Genomic DNA, 18,097 nt, shown 5'->3' on the forward strand with positions numbered 1-18,097 from the left:
ATGCTGCCCATCAAAAGAGGACTGGATTAAAAAAATGTGGTACATATGCACAATGGAATACTATGCAGTCATAAAAAAGAACAAAATCTTGAATTTCGCAGCAACCGGGATGGAACTTGAGTCTATAATACTGAGTGACCTCTCACAGAAACAAAGATCTGCATATCACATGTTCTCACTCATATAGTAGACCTTGAACATCCATCGTAATACTATAAGAAAAGGACTGACAGTGGTGGGAAACTATGGGGGTGGGAGGGAGGTGGGATTAACAGTAGTCAGTATCTGTCTGGGGATAGGGAGACACCCCTTATCCACAAGGGTGCCTGAACGAAGCATATTTGTATACCTAACCCTTAACTGTACCTCATAATATCAAAATAAAAAATACTGATATATAGAAAAAAAAATTTACTTAAGCTAGGTATGGTGGCTCATGCCAGTAATCTCAGCACTGTGATAGACTGAGGTGGTGGGAAGATTGCTTGAGCCTAGGAGGTCAGGGCTATGGTGAACTGTGATTGTGCCACTGAACTCTAGCCTGAATTACAGAGTGGGACTCCACTCAAAAAAAAAAAACAACAACAACTTAATCTACCAAACATGATAGCTTAGCTTAGCCTACCTCAAACATGCTCGAAGCACTTATAACACTAGCCTACAGTTGGGCAAAATCATCTACCACAAATCCTATTTTCTAATGAAGGTATTATAAAGGATTCCGAATCAAAATTCAAAGTACAGTTTCTACTGAACGCATATTGCTTTCATGCCATCATAAAGTTGAAAACTCTTAGGTCAAAAACCATTGTAAGTTGGAGACTATATATATTCGAGTTATTTTAAAAACAGCTTCAACTTATTGATTGTTAATGTTATTACCAAATATATAAAACCAGTGTTTTCCTAGGTTTACAACAAAAAAACACACAGAATTGAACCAAATATTATACAATCTTAAATTGTTGAATTTCAAATATAAATAGCTATATAAGATTTTAAATTTCTTTTAGTTTCTGCTACTTAATTTTGATATAAACCAGATAACTTTGAAATCTTATGATGTAGTGAATTGAAAAGGAAACTGGTTTTTAAGTGTTAAAACTGTCAATACAAAGAAAATACTTTTAAATATTTATCTCTTTGTGTTTCTAGTTGCATTTAAGTGTTTCGTTGAGTTCAGGCAGAGAAGAAGCTAAAGATTCAAAGCAAGATGGAGGACTGATTCCAGTTCATTCTTTAAATCTCTTGCTGAAGAGTATTGGTGCCACTCTTACAGACGTACAAGATGTAGTTTTTAAGTAAGTTTAATATTCCATTCTGTAAATTGTTGAAGACTATTTTATATTTACCTAAAAATTTTGTAAATGAAAAGTATGTAAAGTATTTGCAGATCATAGGCAGAATGGTTTGGGGTTTTTTTGCCTCTAAATGGAATACATTTTAAATAATGCCAAGCATATTACCTACTAACGGTTAATCACTAAATTGTAGAATAATTATTAAATAATTTCCTTAAGAAAAAGAGATAGAAGTCATTCAAGTATGTATTTTAGAAAAGTTTTTTGGCCTAGGGAAGGATTTCTAAGATGTATATCCCCAAAGGTGTGCTTGAAAGATGTGGATTTGAAGCCAATAGGGTCAAGATTCTTCAAAGCATATGCAACTAGAGCAGAATGAGTGTAATAATGGCATGATGAAAGGATCAGTTTAAATGTTATAGTCAAGAATTTATATTTTATTGTTAGTCATAATGGTAGCTAATAGGTTATCTGAATGAAAAGATGAAGAGTCTGAGGGCTGGGCTCGGTGGCTCAACCTGTAATCCCAGCACTTTGGGAGGCCAAGGCGAGTGGATTGCCTGAGCCCACAGGTTAGAGACCAGCCTGGGCAACTTGGCGAGACCTCATCTCTACAATAAATAATTTTTTAAAAAAGAAAAATTAGCCGTGCATAGTAACAGACACCTGTAGTTCTGGCTACTTGGAAGGCTGAGGCAGAAGGATTGCCGGAGCCCAGCAGATCAACTTATGGGTGACCGTGAGGGTGCCACTGCACTCCAGCCTGGGCGACAAAGTGAGACTCCACATCAAAACAAAGAATCTGACGTGAGGAGACTTCAGAAGAGTAAGACCTTTTCAGGTAACATCTAGAAGTGAATATTAGGAAAGGTAGTAAAAATTAATAAGTTCAATAAGAAGTAACTCTGAACCTAGATAAAGTCAGGTTAAGTGTCAGATAAAAGAACATAGTATGATATTAGGAGGAATAGGTTGAAATTTCTGGTCTTGTTGCTTTTGCGTTTAGCTATAAGAAGCATAGAGCTTTTCAATTTGTGGATCAGATATGTACCATAAATGGCTTATAGGTAAGTTGATCTTGACTCCTCCTATCTCAGCCCATTAAGCAGGCCCTTCAGCAACTGATCCCTGGCCATTCTTGAGCAGCCTTTTCTCAGTGTGTCAAACATTGTCTACGTGGGCCATAATAGTACAAAGTTGGGAAATACCACTCTGGTGGTCCACAAATGGAATCCAAGGAGTCTCTCAATCCCCTAAATTACACGAAAATTTGTATCTGTTGGCAACTTTTCTGAGGATAAGAGCCATAGCTTTTATCAGGTTCTTAGAGGGTTCTTTGACTAGAATGTGCAGAGATGTATGTAAAAATATTTTTTTTCAGGCTTGCATTTTTTGAACTCAACTATCAGTTCCATACAACATCTGACCTGCAGTCCGAAGTAATAAGACACTATTCAAAACAGGTTTGTCAAAGATTGTCTTACAAAGGGACAGACTGATATGGACTAGTGAAACCTTATGTCTGTATTTACATAATGTAGACTTGTCAAGGAAGCAAATAGCCAGTTTCAAAATTTGAAAGCATGTTTTTGTCCTTAGGATTGTAGGAAAAAATTGAGCTCAACCACTGTTTTAATCTTATGTCCATATATTTTTAAGCCACTACAGCAATTTTTTTGGATCAGTGTGGACTAGAAATAAATTAATCTTTAAATAAAATATTAGCTAAGTAATTTACCACACTTTAAAAAATTGGTTCAAAGGAAACTATTTATTAGTAGCTAACTGATGAACACAAGATATTTTTAATGTAACTAGTTGTTGAATCAGCTGGATATGTTATTTTAATAGATTTTTTCCACCTTAGAAAGTGTTTTGTGATAATGTCTTACAGAACATCTGAGATAGCTATGATATGATAGATCACTGAGCATGACATAAGAGATCTGGGCTTAGATCCCACTTTTGCCAAATACCCACTATGTAACCCTGGGTATCATTTGACCTGTATGTTTCTCCAATCTATAAAATGGTGATGGTTATAACAACTATCACAAATAACTATAAAAGTTAAAGCAATTTTTAAATATTTTAGAGCCTTCCATGAGTATAATGTCATTATCTCTAATACTATAACACCAAATTGTTTTTTATAAACTGAGAATAGTGATTAATAAAGTATGTGGTTTAAGTGTTGAAATTGGTGTTAAAGATGTTAACCTGAGAAAACTAGATGTGTGTATAAAAAAGAAATTAGATCTAATTATCTGAATTAATTGATGCTCATACTTTATTTTTAGGCCATTAAGCAGATGTATGTGCTCATCCTTGGACTTGATGTTTTGGGAAATCCCTTTGGCTTAATTAGAGAATTTTCTGAAGGTGTGGAAGCATTTTTTTATGAACCTTACCAGGTAAAATAATAATTTTTTCATTCTGCAATACATCACACAAATACTTTTGAACAGATAATACATTTATTTTGTTAACTTAAGTTGTAGGTATAAGTTGATTTTGAGAGACCCACAGAAGGATATTATTTTGCAGCAAACAGGAGTAAGATGTTTGAGGGGTCTTTGGGAATAATTTTTACCTTTTTCCTCAAAATTTAAACTTAAGATTATGTTAAGATATATTGAATTTTAAGTATTCTGTTGGGATACAAAGGTGGAAATATTTTAGACTTTAGTAAAAAAGACGGTCACCATGTACAGGCAGTCTTCCTTTACACAGCAATGTGGAACTGTAAAGATAATCATACATACTGACACCATACCAAGCAACCTTAATAACCAATGGGGAAAACTATGATGGTACTGTGTCTCTCAAAACTTTCTGTCAAGGCCAGGCACTGTGGCTTATGTCTGTAATCCCAACACTTTGGGAGGCCAAGATGGGAAGATCACTTGAAACCAGGAGTTTGCGACCAATTTGGGCAGCAAAGAGAGGTACTGTCTCTACAAAAAAAAATTTTTTTTAAGTTATCCTGGCTACTCCAAAGGCTCAAGCCCAGGAATGCAAGGTAGTGAGCCATGATTGCTCCAGTGCACTCCAGCATTGGTGATAGAGCAAGACTCTGTTTCAAAAAAAAAGGACAAAACTAACCCCTTTCTTTCAAAAGAACTTATACATTCACTTATAAATGTATAAGGAAATAAAAAATAAAATAAAGCATATTTATCTTATACATCGTAATTTATAATGTTAATAATTTTAAAGTGTTTTATTTCTTTTGTTTAAAATTTATCAAGAGTAATTTGAACTGTTCTTGCCTTTTCATCATAAAACTTACAATATAGAGCTAGCATCTTTCTACACTTTGGTGAACTCAGATTGTCAAACTTAGAAAGTTTGGGTCAACATCCGATATTACATTCTTTGTACTTTCGGGTCATGAAATATCCTGGAGAATTCTTTTTAATGTGAAGTTTTTTGCTGGTGTCACTCCTCTGGGATATCTTTATCCTTTTTTTGCTCCCTCCTTCCTCATGTGTATCTATAAGCTCACCTTTAAAAGTGAATATAGCTAACTCACTCACTCTTTGGCCCTTTAGGGAGCCATCCAGGGTCCTGAAGAGTTTGTGGAGGGAATGGCACTAGGAGTAAAGGCACTAGTTGGTGGAGCTGTTGGTAAGAAAACAGAATGTCTACAAAGTATTACTGTGCTAGAAAGTAATGATAGCATTGCTCCTACTAAAGATATCATAATTTGTTAGGTGGATTAGCTGGTGCTGCCTCCAAAATCACTGGTGCTATGGCAAAAGGGGTAGCAGCTATGACTATGGATGAAGACTACCAACAGAAGAGAAGAGAAGCCATGAATAAGCAACCAGCTGGACTTAGAGAAGGCATCACACGTGGAGGAAAAGGCTTAGTTTCTGTAAGAAATCTCACAGGGTTGTGGATATTTCAGGAAATATCTTTTAAACCTACGTTCTGTGGATAAGGAAATAGACTTGTAACTCCTTAAATTATTTGGATGTTTTAAGATCAATAGGTGGTAGCATATAAAATATGTCAGTAACCTCCAAAAATATTGTTTGAATAAAATGCTTAGGAAATATGCTAATTCTTATAGTATATAAAAAGCAGAACTTTATTTTTTGTGTAAGCCAGACTTGATTCCTATAGGCATCATATGAAAGTATAATAAATTTCAATTGTGTTTTTCCTTTAGGGTTTTGTTAGTGGCATAACAGGAATTGTTACAAAACCAATCAAAGGCAAGTATAGTAATCCCTTTGGGTGATATATATCACCAAGTCTTTCATAAGTTTATTCTGTTTTCATTTTTTATCCAATTGTCATAAACTTTATCCTTTTTCTTTCTAGGAGCTCAAAAAGAAGGAGCAGCTGGTTTCTTTAAAGGTGTTGGGAAAGGTTTGGTTGGAGCAGTAGCAAGGCCAACTGGAGGCATCATAGACATGGCTAGCAGTACATTTCAGGGAATAAAAAGGTAAATTCACTTTGATGGAAGGTATGAATAAAATGCTTAAGGCACAAGAAATGAAATATATTTGCTATTTGGCTCAGGCATTTAGTTATTGTCTTAGTTCATTTGTGCTGCTATAACATAATCTCACAGATAGGGTAATTTATAATGAACAAAAGTGTGCTGGCTCACTGTTCTGAAGGCTATAAAGTTCCAAGATTGAGGGACGATATCTGGCTAGGGTCTTCTTGTTGTGTCATCCCATGGCAGAACGACAAAGAGAGGGTGTGAGAGGAGAAAAGGGGACCAAACTTGCCCTTTTATAATGAACCCACTCTCACAATATCAGCATTAATCCATTTATGAGGGTAGATCCTCATGGCCTAATCACCTCACATTAAACCTTACCTCCCAACAGTGTTGAATTGGGGATTAAGTTTCCAATACATGCTTATCGGGACACACAGCCAAACCCTAGCAATTATGAACACTACAGTGTAGCAGGTTGCATATGAGCTTCCTAATTCCTCTTGATATTTTTTAAGTTACATTTCAACTTTGTAGAGTTCTTCTTTATTTTTCATTCATTTCCAGCATCCTTGCAGGAAAAGTTTGGCAAGTTAAGCAAGCTTTTTGGTTATCTTAGTTGAAATACAGTAATGTAATACTATATGTAAGTTATAAAATTCACAAATATAATATCTCCTTTTTGAGAAATTAAGAATGACCTTTTGTATTCCTTGGTTCAAACTCAGTTTGCCTTCATTCCTCCTTTATATTTTATTATAAAACTGTTATAAGCCGGGCTCGGTGGCTCAGCCTGTAATCCTGCGCCTTGGGAGACTGAGGTGAGTGGACTTCCTGAGCCTGCGAGTTCGAGACCCACCTGGGCAACTTGGTGAGACCTCATCTCTACAATACATCAAAAAACTAGCCAGGTGTGGTAGCACGCGCCTGTAGTTCCAGCTACTTAGAAGGCTGAGGCGGAAGGATCGCCAGAGCCCAGCAGGTCGAGGCTGCGGTGGCCGGAAGCGGCCACTGCACTCCAGTCTGGGTGACAGAGTGAGACTCCAACTCAAAAAAAAAAAAAAAATGTTATAGTGGTCTCCCCCTTAACCTCAGTGTATATATTCCAAGACCCTCAGTGGATACCTGAAACCATGGATAGTATCAAACCCTGTATATGCTATGTTCTTTTTCCTATACATACATACCTATGATGAAGTTCAATTTTAAATTAGTCACAGTAAAAGATTAATAACAGTAACTAATAATAAAATAGAACACCTATAATAATACATTGTAAAAAAGCTAAAATAAGAGTTTAACACAAGCACTGCAACCGTCATCTGATAACCCAGACGACTACTAAGTGACTAAAGGGTTGGTAGATATAAAGCATAGGTATGCTGGATGGAGGGATGACACACATTCTGGAAAGGACAGAGCAGGATTATGCAAGATTTTGTCATACTATTCAGAAGGTAATCTAAAACTTATGGATTGTCTATTTCTGGAATTTTTCATTTAATATTTTCAGACCAGGGTTGACTGCGAGTAACTGAAACAGCAGAAAGTAAAACTCTGAATAAGGTGGGACTGTTGTATATCCATTCCCTTTCTTTTTATTTATGCAAGTAATTTTAATAAACATTCCTTTTTTTCCTCCAATTAAATTTCGTGTAAGACTGAAATTTAGTAGTTTCTTTATTGTTATCTCTGTCCTAGAAATTTATAACACATATAACATGATGAAATTAATGTTGAGACCTGACTTTAAAAGTTTATTTTTTTCTTTTGTATTTTCTCTTGTTTTCTACTAGTTAGGGATAAGTATTGCCATTTTAAGGTAATATTTCTTTTTTATTTTTTTATTTTTTTTGAGTCGGAGTCTCACTCTGTCGCCCAGACTGGAGTGCAGTGGCTGCTCCCGGCCACCGCAGCCTCGATATGCTGGGCTCTGGTGATCCTTCCGCCTCAGCCTTCCAAGTAGCTAGAACTACAGGCGCACGCTACCACACCCGGCTAATTTTTTGATTTATTGTAGAGATGAGGTCTCGCCAAGTTGCCCAGGCAGGTCTCGAACCCGCGGGCTCAGGCTATCCACTCACCTCAGCCTCCCAAGGCGCGGGATTACAGGCTGAGCCACCGAGCCCGGCTTAAGCTAATATTTCATATGGGTTACTATAGTTGGGTGTTTATTTTTGCAATTTAGAATTAAGATAGGGGAAAAAGGGATTAATCTCCTCTACTTGTAACTTTAGTTTCATAAATATAATATGTTCAGTTATAGTTATTAGAGAAACTCCAAAGTCAATGAAAATAAGGAATTGAAAACATAAAGGCTTCTGCCAAGAATGGCTATAATTATCTTCCATTTATCTAAAACCTTGTAACTCTGTACCCAGTTACATTACCTTTAAGGATTGAAGTCAAAATCAAACACATTTGGAAAAAACGATAAAGACTAAGAACTATTAAAGGATGTATTTGTGAGGAAGAACGTTGAAACAAAAGGAAGAATGGGTTATGAGAATCAAAGGTAAAAAATAAGTTGGATACATCTAATTGAGCTGTATGAAAACACATTATTTATGGAGAGGGTATACTTATTCATATTAGATGAAACAGACTTTAAGGCCAAAAAAGCATTATTTTGGATAAATAAGGTAATTGTCTAATGAGAAAAAGAGCAGTTAATCAGGAAGATGATAATGGTTTTGAACTTTTACTCAATTCACAAAATAGCCTTAATAAATAAAGCAATAATTTACAAAATTATAAGAACTTTCCAAATATACAATGATGGTAGAAGGATTTAACATTTTTCTCAATAATTGATAGATTAGGAAGACAAAAAAAAGTAAATAGGTTATTTGGATGAAGTTAACAAGATATCTAATACACACATATAAATACTGATCCAGCACATTTTAGGGAACATCATCTATGATCTAGACACTGTTCGCATCACTTGAGAAACCAGCAGTGAACACAACTGGCAATATTCTTGTCTTTGTACGGGTTACATTCTAGTGAAAGAGTAGACAAATATAAGTAACCGATAAATACATGGTATGCTAATTGGTGAAAAATGCTATGAAGAAAAGTAAAGCAGGTTTAAGAAGACCCAAAGTGGTGGTGAGGAAGGTTGTGATTTTATATTAATACAATGTTCAGGGATGTTTCGCTCATAAGATTACATTTGAAGATAGACCTGAAAGAAGTAAGGGAGTGAGCCATGAGAGAAGAACATCCCAGGCAGAAGGAATAGCAAGTAAAAAGCCCTGATACAGGAGTATGCTTGGCCTATTTGAGGAATAGCAACAACAGTATTCCTGGAGTGTAGAGTAAGCAACAGGGAAAGTTGGACAAAATGATAATAGCAGGGAATGTGCAAAGGATCAGATCACATAGAGTTTGGCAAACCACTATAAGGACCTAAGCTTTTTCTTAAGTAAGACAAGAAGCCATTGGAAAGTTTTGAATCAGACAAGTGTTATGAGCTGGCTGCTGTATTGAGAACAAATCACCGGACCAGGGCTGAAACAGTGGAGCACTTAAGAGGCTTTTGCAGTAACTGGATGAGAGATGGTTAACGATTGTTCAAAGAGGTCATATTCTGCATGTATTTTGAAGATAGTGGCAATTCATTGGTAAATTAGATGTGGATAAAGAAAGAGAATCATCAAGTATAATTCTAAAGTTTTTGTGTGTACCACTGGAAGGTGAGGTTGACATTCCTTTTAGGGAAAAGGGGAATTCGATTTTTTCTTTTGAATATATTAAGTTTATATCTCTTAAACGTTCAAATGGAGACATCAAATAATTGTTGAGTATAGGAGTCTGAAGTTGAAGAGAAAGGGCCAGGCTGGGGTTTAAAATTTGAGATTTGTGAGCCTCTAATAAGGTGTTTTAAACCAATTGATTAAATGAACTCACCTAGGGAATAAGAATGGAAAAGAAGAAAAAGATTCAAGGGCTTGGTTCTCAGGCACACCAACCCTTAGAAATCGGGGAAGGCCCAGGAAAGCAGACTGAAAAGGAATAGTCATTATGATAAGGAGGATAATAAAGAAAGAGGTGTTTCACAAGCCAAGAAACAGACAATCCCAGGTTATACTGTTGTTTAAGAGAAAAGAGAACCCCCCCCAATCCTCTTAAGTGTGGATATGATAAGCTTGATTTGAAAATCAGATGTGGAACTTACAGGAGGAATCATTCACCCCTCCTTTCCTCTGTGGTCCTCTCTGCTTGGAATACTCTTCCCCCAGCCATCAGCATGACTCACTTCCCTTTTTCAAAAGTTAGCCTCCCAGTGAGGCTTTCTGTGACCACTCTAAAATTTCAATTTATTCTCCACCCTCACCCCAGAAACTTCATATTTCTCTCCCTCCTTTTAAAAAATCTCTTCGGCTCTTTGACCACTATTTAATATACTATATGTTTTACCTTGTTTATTTGTCTCTCCTGCTGCAACTTAAGTTCCATGCTTGCAGTGGCTCTTGTCTTCTACTACATCTCTTAGAAGATTGCTTGACATGTGGTAATCTGTTTTGTTTTGTTTTTTTGAGTTGGAGTCTCACTCTGTCACCCAGACTGGAGTGCAGTGGCTGCTCCCGGCCACCGCAGCCTCTACCTGCTGGGCTCCGGTGATCCTTCTGCCTCAGCCTTCCAAGTAGCTGGAACTACAGGTGCGCGCTACCACGCCCGGCTAATTTTTTTGATTTATTGTAGAGATGAGATCTCGCCAAGTTGCCCAGGCGGGTCTCGAACCCGTGGGCTCAGGCAATCCCCTCACCTCCGCCTCCCAAAGGCACGAGATTACAGGCTGAGCCACCGAGCCCAGCGGTAATCTGTTTTTAATTGAGATAATTTTAGACTGCCGTACAGTTGTAGGAAATAGTGTGGAAAGGTTTCTTAAATACTGTGTTATGTTTCCTATAGCCACTGTAAGAAAGTACCACAAACACTGGCTTAAACAGCAGAACTTTATTTTCTCACAGCTCTGGAAACCAAACGTCTGAAATTAAGGTGTCAGCAGGGCCTCACTCCCTCTGTAGTGAAGACTTTGTGGCTTGCTTCTTCTAGCTTCTGCAGGTGGCTGCAGGCATGCCTTAACTTGTGGCTGCATCGCTCTAATCGCTGCTTTCATCTTCATATTGCCTTCTTTGTGTGTCTAATCTCTTTCTACCCTCTGTTATAAGGATACTTATGGTGGCATTTAGGGCCCACCTGGATAATTCAGGATTGTCTTTTCATCTCAGTAGCTTTAATTTAATTACAACATAGACTTTAATATATAAGGTAACATGCACAGGCTTCAGGTATTACAACCTGATATCTTTAGGAAACACCATTCAGGCCACTATATGTAATTTGCCCACTATTCACAAAAGTAACATTTTATAAAACTGTAGTACAATATCACAATGAGGATATTAATATTGATACAATTCACTGATGTTACTCAGATTTCCCATTTGGCTTATATTGATTTGCTTGTACATGTACTAATTCTATACAGTTTTACTTCTTGTAAGTTTGTGTATCCACCACCACAGTCAAGAGAATAAATGGGGCTGGGTATGGTAGCTCATGCCTGTAATCCCAGCACTTTGGGAAGCCAAGGCAGGAGGATTGCTTGAGCCCAGGAGTTCAAGACAAGCCTGGATAAAATAACAAGACCTCATCTCTATTTAAAAATAGAAATTTAAAAAAGTACCACAAATAAGAGGGAGGACCCAAAAAAACCTAAAATTGTTTTTTGGAGGGCAGACACCTTGTATTACAAGCTTCCCCCACTAGGTAAGTGTCCTAGGAACTCCTCAGCAACAGTATGCCAGCTAGTGTTGTAAGAGACTGCGTTCTGCTTCAGTGATTTTTTTTCTTTTTCTTCTTGTTTTCTTTTTTTCTTTTTTTCGATTCAATGTGTTTGCCCATTTCATGATGGGTGATCTACATGAGCAACCTGCCCACACCTTGCTGAGTGTTCAGCAGTTTTTGACCAAAAAAACATGACCCCTATGCTCTATCTTTCTATCTACCTGGTCTTGTCTGAGTGGCTTTTTTTTTTTTTTTTCCCAGATGAAAAAAGTCCTCAAAGGGAAACCTTTTACCAGCATGGAAGAAGTGAGCAAAATGGCAAAAGCCCTAAAAGGCATCAAAATTGATGAGTTCAAAAACTGTTCTGAGCAATGGAAAAAGCATCTCAATTGGTGTATTGCATCAAATGGAGAGGACTTTAAAGATGACTGAAGTTTAAACATGTAAAAATAAATACACAACTTTTTGTAAATAAATACCAGGATTTTTTTTTTTCATATCCCTCCTGTTGTTTTTTATAATTAACCACATCTACCACCTTCCCACATACCCCTATAATCTAAAATACTACTCTTAACACCTTAATATTGTCTTTTAAAAATTGAGATATAATTCACATACTATCAAAGTCACCATTTTACAGCATATATTTCCATAGTTTTCAATGTAGTAACAAAATTGTGCAATCAAAACATTTTCATCACCCCAGAAAGAAACCTTTGCTCATTAGCAGTCTCTTACCAGTCCCTCCTCTCCTTAGCCAACAGCTACCACTGTTCTACTTTCTGCCTTTATGAATTTGCCTATTCTGGACATTTTATGAAAGTGGAATTATACAATATATCCTCTTGTGTCCGGCTTCTTTCACTTAACATTATGATGTTTGCAAGTTTCATCTGTTGTAGCATAAGTGAGAACTTCATTCCTTTTTTTGACTAAGTAATATTCTATTGACCTTTATCTGTTCATCAGCTAATGGATATTCAGATTTTGTCCATTTTTCGACTGTCAGTATTACTGGAATATTTGTTTACAAGCTTTTATGTGGATGTGTTTTCAAATTTCTTGGACATATTTGAGATGGGAACCCAAGAAACCCCAGAATTTATTTATAAAAATTGTATATTTATTATTACATATTTAAACTTCAGTCATCTTCAAAGTACTCTCCATTTGATGCAATACACCTATTGAGACACTTTTTCCACTGCTCAAAACAGTTCTTGAACTTGTAAATTTTGATGCCTTCTGATACTTATGCCGTTTTTTGGTTAACCTTTTCATCATGAGTGAAATGTTTCACTTTGTGGACTTTTTTCATCTGGGAAAACAACAACAAAAAAAGTTACTTGGGGCAAGATCTGGTGAATAGGGAGGGTGAGGCATGGCAGTCAAGCTGTTTTTTGTCAAAAACTGCTGAACACTCAGCCAGGTATAGGCATGTGCAGTGCCTTGGTGGAAGAACCAGTTAGTTACCTGTTTGTCACAACTAGGGACATTTCTTCCACAAATCTTCTCTCACAATGCTAACTGGTACACTGTTGCTGATGGGTTCCTAGATCACTTACTACCTAGCAGGGGAAGCTTGTGCTACAAGAGGTCCACCCTCCAAAAGATTATTCTGGTTTTTTTGAGGTCCCCCATCAAGTTGGAATTACTAAATCAGTATAGTCACTCAATGTTTAACTTATTGAAGAGCTGCCAAACTGTTTTCCAAAGCAGTTGGACCACTTTATATCTTCACCAGCGTTGTAGAAGTTTTTGATTTCATTACAGCCCTTGAAACACTTGTTGTTTTCCATTTTGCTGGAGTTCTTTTGTTTGTTTGTTGTTTTTTTGAGTTGGAGTCTCACTCCATGGCCCAGGCTGGAGTGCAGTGGCACACTCACTGCCACCGCAGCATCAACTGCTGGACTCAGGTGATCCTTCTGCCTCAGCCTTCCAAGTAGCTGGGACTACAGGTGCACACTGTCACGCCCAAGTAATTTTTTGTGGAGACGAGGTCTTACCAAGTTGCCCAGGCTGTTCTCGAACCCAAGGACTCAAGTAATCCCCTCACCTCAGCCTTCCAAAGTGCTGGGATTACAGGCTTGAGCCACTGTACCTGGCCTTGTTTTTTGTTTTTTGTTTTTTGTTTTTTTTAAATAGCTAACCTATTGGATGGGAAGTGATATCCCATGAGGTTTTAATTTCCATTTCTTTAATGATGGATAATGTTGAGCATCTTTTCATGTGCTTATTGGTCATTTACATGTCTTACAGGAGAAATGATGGTTTAGATCCTTTTTCTATTTTTTAATTGGGTTTGATTGTCTCTTGTTGAGTCATAAGAGTTTGTAATAGTCTGGAAACTCTATCCTGTTTTCTCCTATTTGTATTTTAACTTTCTTCTTTTCCCTCCTTTTTTTTTTTTTTTTTTTGCACAGCCCTTCCCTGTCCCACCTCCCAAGACACTCCCAAACAGCCTCTGTCCTTAACTTTCTTGATAGTGTCTCTTGATAAACTTCCAGTCATCTATTACTTCTTTGGTTGCCTGTGCTTTTAGTGTTATATATAAGGAAATATTACCTAGTCCAAGGTCATTAAGATTTATACCTATATTTTCTTCTGAGTTAGTTTTAACTCTTAAGTTCAGGTATTTGATCCATTTTGATAAATTTTTATATATCATTAGAGATTGAATTCAATTTATTATTTTGAATGTACATATCTAGTTGTTTCAGCATCATTTGTTAAAAAAGATTATTTTTCCCCACTGACTAGTCTTAGAACTCTTTTCAAAAATCAATTATCTGTAAGTTTGATGGCTTCTTTCTGGATTCTCAGTTCAATTTCATTGGTCTATATATCTGTTCTTATGCAAGTAACACACAGTACTTGATTACTGTAGCGTCGAAGTAAGTTTTGAAGTTAGGAAGTGTGAGTGAGTCCTCTACCTTTATTCTTTTGCAAAATTGTTTAGGTACACTCTGAGACATTTAAATTTCCATATGAATTTTGGGGTCAGATGATCAATTTATGCACGTGCGCACACACACAAAAACTGGGATTTTCATAAGATGTGCACTGAATCTGTTCTTCAGTTTGGAGTGTATTGGTATCTCAGTAGTATTGTCTTCCATCCATGAAAATGGAATGTCTTCCCATTTATTTAAGTCTTCTTTAATTGCTTTTAATAATGTTTTATACTCTGCACTGTGAGAATATAATGCTTCTTCAATTTATTTTTGATGATGTTTGAAGTGGAGTTGTTTTCTTTTTTTAAAATTTTTTATTTTAAAGTTGTGGGGTACAGTTCAGGGTTAAGTATACAAATGTTCATTGTGCAAATATCCTTGTTGATGAGGTGTGCCCCTCTCCCCCGGCAGAATTCCAATACTGCCCATCCTGCCCCCCCACGGCAACTTCCTACTGCTGACAATCCTTTCTTATAGTATTATAATTGTTCAAGGTTCACTTATGAGTGAGAACATATGAGCCTCATTTCTTTGTTTCTATAATAGATCACTCAGTATTATAGACTCTAAGTCCATCGATGTTGCTGTGAAGTTCATAATTTTTTCCTTGTTTATAGTTGTGTAATATTCCATTGTATATATGTACCACATTTTTTTATCCAGTCCTCTTTCAGTGGGCAGTGTGGTTGGTTCCATGTTTTTGCTATTGTGAACAATGCTGCAATGAGCATGCATGTGCAAGTATCTTTTGCACAGAGTGATTTGAGTTCCTCTGGGTATATTCCCAGTAGAGGGATTGCAGGGTCATATGGAGGGTCTATTTTTAGACCTTTTAGGAATTGCCAAACTGTTTTCTGCAAAGGTTGTACTAATTTATACTCCCTAAAACAGTGTAGAAGTGTTCCCTTTCCCCCACGTCCTCTCCAGCATCTGTTGTTTTTTTGAGTTATTAATGATGGCCATCCTGACTGGAGTTAGATGGTATCTCAGTGTGGTATTAATTTGCATTTCTTTGATGACTAGTGAGGCTGAGCATTTTTTCATGTATCTGTTGGCTGCTCATATGTCTTCTTTTGAGAGGGGTTCTTCATATCTTTTGCCCACTTTGTAATGGGTCTGTTTGTTTCTTTCTTTTTGGCACATTTGAGTTACTTGTAGATCCTATATGTTAGGCCTTTATCAGACATACAGTTGGCAAATATTTTTTCCCATTTTGTGGGCTGTCTCCCTACTTTCTTGATGGTTTCTTTAACTTTGCAGAAGCTCTTAAGTTTGATGAAGTCCTACTTGTCTATCTTATCTCTTCTGACATGGGCACTTGGGGTTTTGATCAGGAATGGTTGCCAGTTCCAATTTCCATAAGGCTGTCTCCTGCATTTTCTAAGGTTCTTATAGTTTGAAGTTTTGTGTCTAGATCTTAGATCCTTTTAGAGTTGACTTTTGTGTATGTTGATAGGCAAGGGTCTTGTTTTAATCTTCTGCATGTGGTCAGCTAGTTTTCCCAGCACCATTTATTGAATAGGTTCTCCTCTCCCCAGTGGTTGGTGGTGAAGGCTTTGACCAGGCTGTTTTGATTATTGTTGCTTTATAATAAAGTTTAAAGTCTGGGAGTGTGATCCCTCCCACTTTGTTTTTGTTTTGTTTTGTTTTTCTGCTGAGTTTTGGCTATTTGTGGCCGTTTGTTTCCATATGAATTCCTGTATTGTCATTTCCAGATCTGAGAAGAATGCTGCTGGTAATTTAATAGGTGTTGTGTTAAATCTGTAGATTACCTTGGGTAGATGGGCATCTTAACAGTGTTGATTCTTCCAATCCAAGAGCATGGAATATTTTCCATTTGTTTGTGTCATCTTTGATTTCTTTGAGCAGTGTTTTGTAGTTTTTGTTGTAAAGGTCTTTCACGTCCCTGGTTAGGAAGATGCTAAGGTATTTTATTTTTTGTGTGTGGCTATTGTGAATGGGATTGTGCTTTTTATTTGGGTTTCTGTTTGTTTATTGTTGGTGTATAGAAATGCTACTGTCTTTTGCACATTTATACCCTGAGACTTTGACAAAGTCCTTTGTCAGTGCAAGGAGGTTTTTGTCAGATTCTCTTTGGTTTTCGAATTACAGAATCAAGTTGTCTGCAAAATGGGATTACTTAACTTCCTCTTTTGCTACTTGGATACCCATGATATCCTTCTGTTGTCTGATTGCTCTAGCTAGGACTTCTAATACTATGTTGCAACGGTGGGATAAGAGTGGGTATCCTTGTCTTGTTGCGGTTTTCAGAGGAAGTGTTTCCAGTTTCTGTCTTTTTATAGCAGTATGTTGTCTGTGGGTTTCTCATAGATGGCTCTTAATATTTTGAGGTATGTTCCACCTGTGTTAAGATTTTCAAGAAGGGGTGCTGGATCAAATCTTTTTCTGCGTATAATGATATAATCATGTGGTTTTTGTCTTTACATCTCTTGATGTATTTAATTTTGTTTATGGCTTGCAGATGTTGAACCAGCCCTGCATCCTGGGGATGAAGCCTGCTTGCTCATGGTGGATGATTTTTGAGATGTGTTGTTGGATTTGGTATGCTAGAATGTTGTTGAGAATTTAAGCATCTGTGTGCTTTAAGGATATTGGCCTGTAGTTCTCTTTCTTTGTTGGATCTTTACCCAGTTTGGGTATCAATGTGATACTAGTTTCATAAAATGATTTGGGGAGAGTTCCATCTTTCTCGATTGACTGGAATACTTTCAGTAGGATTGGTAATCAGCTCCTTCTTGTATGTTTTGTAGAATTCTGCTGGAAAGCCATCTGGTCCAGGGCTTTTTTCGTAGGTAGTTTTCTTATGACAGTCGATTTCCTGGGTTGTTATTGGTCTATTTAGGCCTCGATTTCAACCTAGGGAGATTTTGTGATGTAAAAAAGCCCTCCATTTCATTTAGGTTTTCGATTTTGTTTCCTTACAGGTATACATAGTAATCTCTGATAATCTTTTGTGTTTCTACAGGGTCAGAGGTGGCATCTTCTTTTTGATTTCTGATTGTGTTTATTTGGGCTTTTTCTTTCTTCTTTTTATTTTTATTTTTATTTTCTTTTGAGTTGGAGTCTTACTCGGTCGCCCAGACTGGAGTGCAGTGGCCGCTCCCAGCCACCGCAGCCTCGCCTGCTGGGCTCCGGTGATCCTTCCGCCTCAGCCTTCCGAGTAGCCGGAATTACAGGCATGCACTACCAGGCCCAGCTGATTTTTTGATTTATCTGTAGAGATGAGGCCTCGCTGCCCAGGCGGGTCTCGAACCCGCGGGCTCAGGCCATCCACTCACCTCAGCCTCCCAAAGGCGCGGGATTACAGGCTGAGCCACCGAGCCCAGCTGGCTTTTTCTTTCTTTTTCTTTGTCAGTCTAACTGGGGATCCATCAATCTTGTTTATCCTTTCAAAAAACCAGCTTTTGGTTTCATTGATTTTTTTTTTTTTTTTTTTTTTTTTGTATTTTCATCTTCTATGTCCCAAATTTTATTTTGGTGATCTGGATTCTTCTGCTGAAGTTACAGTTTTTGTGATCTTGCCTTCCCAGCTTTCTCAAGTGATTTGTTAGTCTGTTAAC

At 37.1% G+C, this 18,097-nt stretch overlaps 1 protein-coding gene across 1 annotated transcript in view; it reads left to right on the forward strand.

The window, feature by feature from the left end:
* Window positions 1–1,155: 1,155 nt before the first annotated feature.
* The window catches only part of LOC103258404 (vacuolar protein sorting-associated protein 13A), a gene marked incomplete at its 5' end in the record, with an annotated part of 49,464 nt that continues 32,522 nt past the window's right edge, over window positions 1,156–18,097 (forward strand). Inside the window, 7 exons of the mRNA XM_008056074.1 lie at window positions 1,156–1,301; window positions 2,683–2,764; window positions 3,602–3,715; window positions 4,856–4,931; window positions 5,018–5,181; window positions 5,479–5,524; window positions 5,634–5,757. Of these exons, the coding sequence (XP_008054265.1) occupies window positions 1,156–1,301; window positions 2,683–2,764; window positions 3,602–3,715; window positions 4,856–4,931; window positions 5,018–5,181; window positions 5,479–5,524; window positions 5,634–5,757 (752 nt within the window). The remainder of the gene's footprint in view (window positions 1,302–2,682; window positions 2,765–3,601; window positions 3,716–4,855; window positions 4,932–5,017; window positions 5,182–5,478; window positions 5,525–5,633; window positions 5,758–18,097) is intronic.

The sequence above is a fragment of the Carlito syrichta genome, unplaced genomic scaffold (assembly GCF_000164805.1).
Source record: "Carlito syrichta isolate Samal-C Ts95f unplaced genomic scaffold, Tarsius_syrichta-2.0.1 Scaffold302089, whole genome shotgun sequence".
Taxonomy (NCBI): domain Eukaryota; kingdom Metazoa; phylum Chordata; class Mammalia; order Primates; family Tarsiidae; genus Carlito; species Carlito syrichta.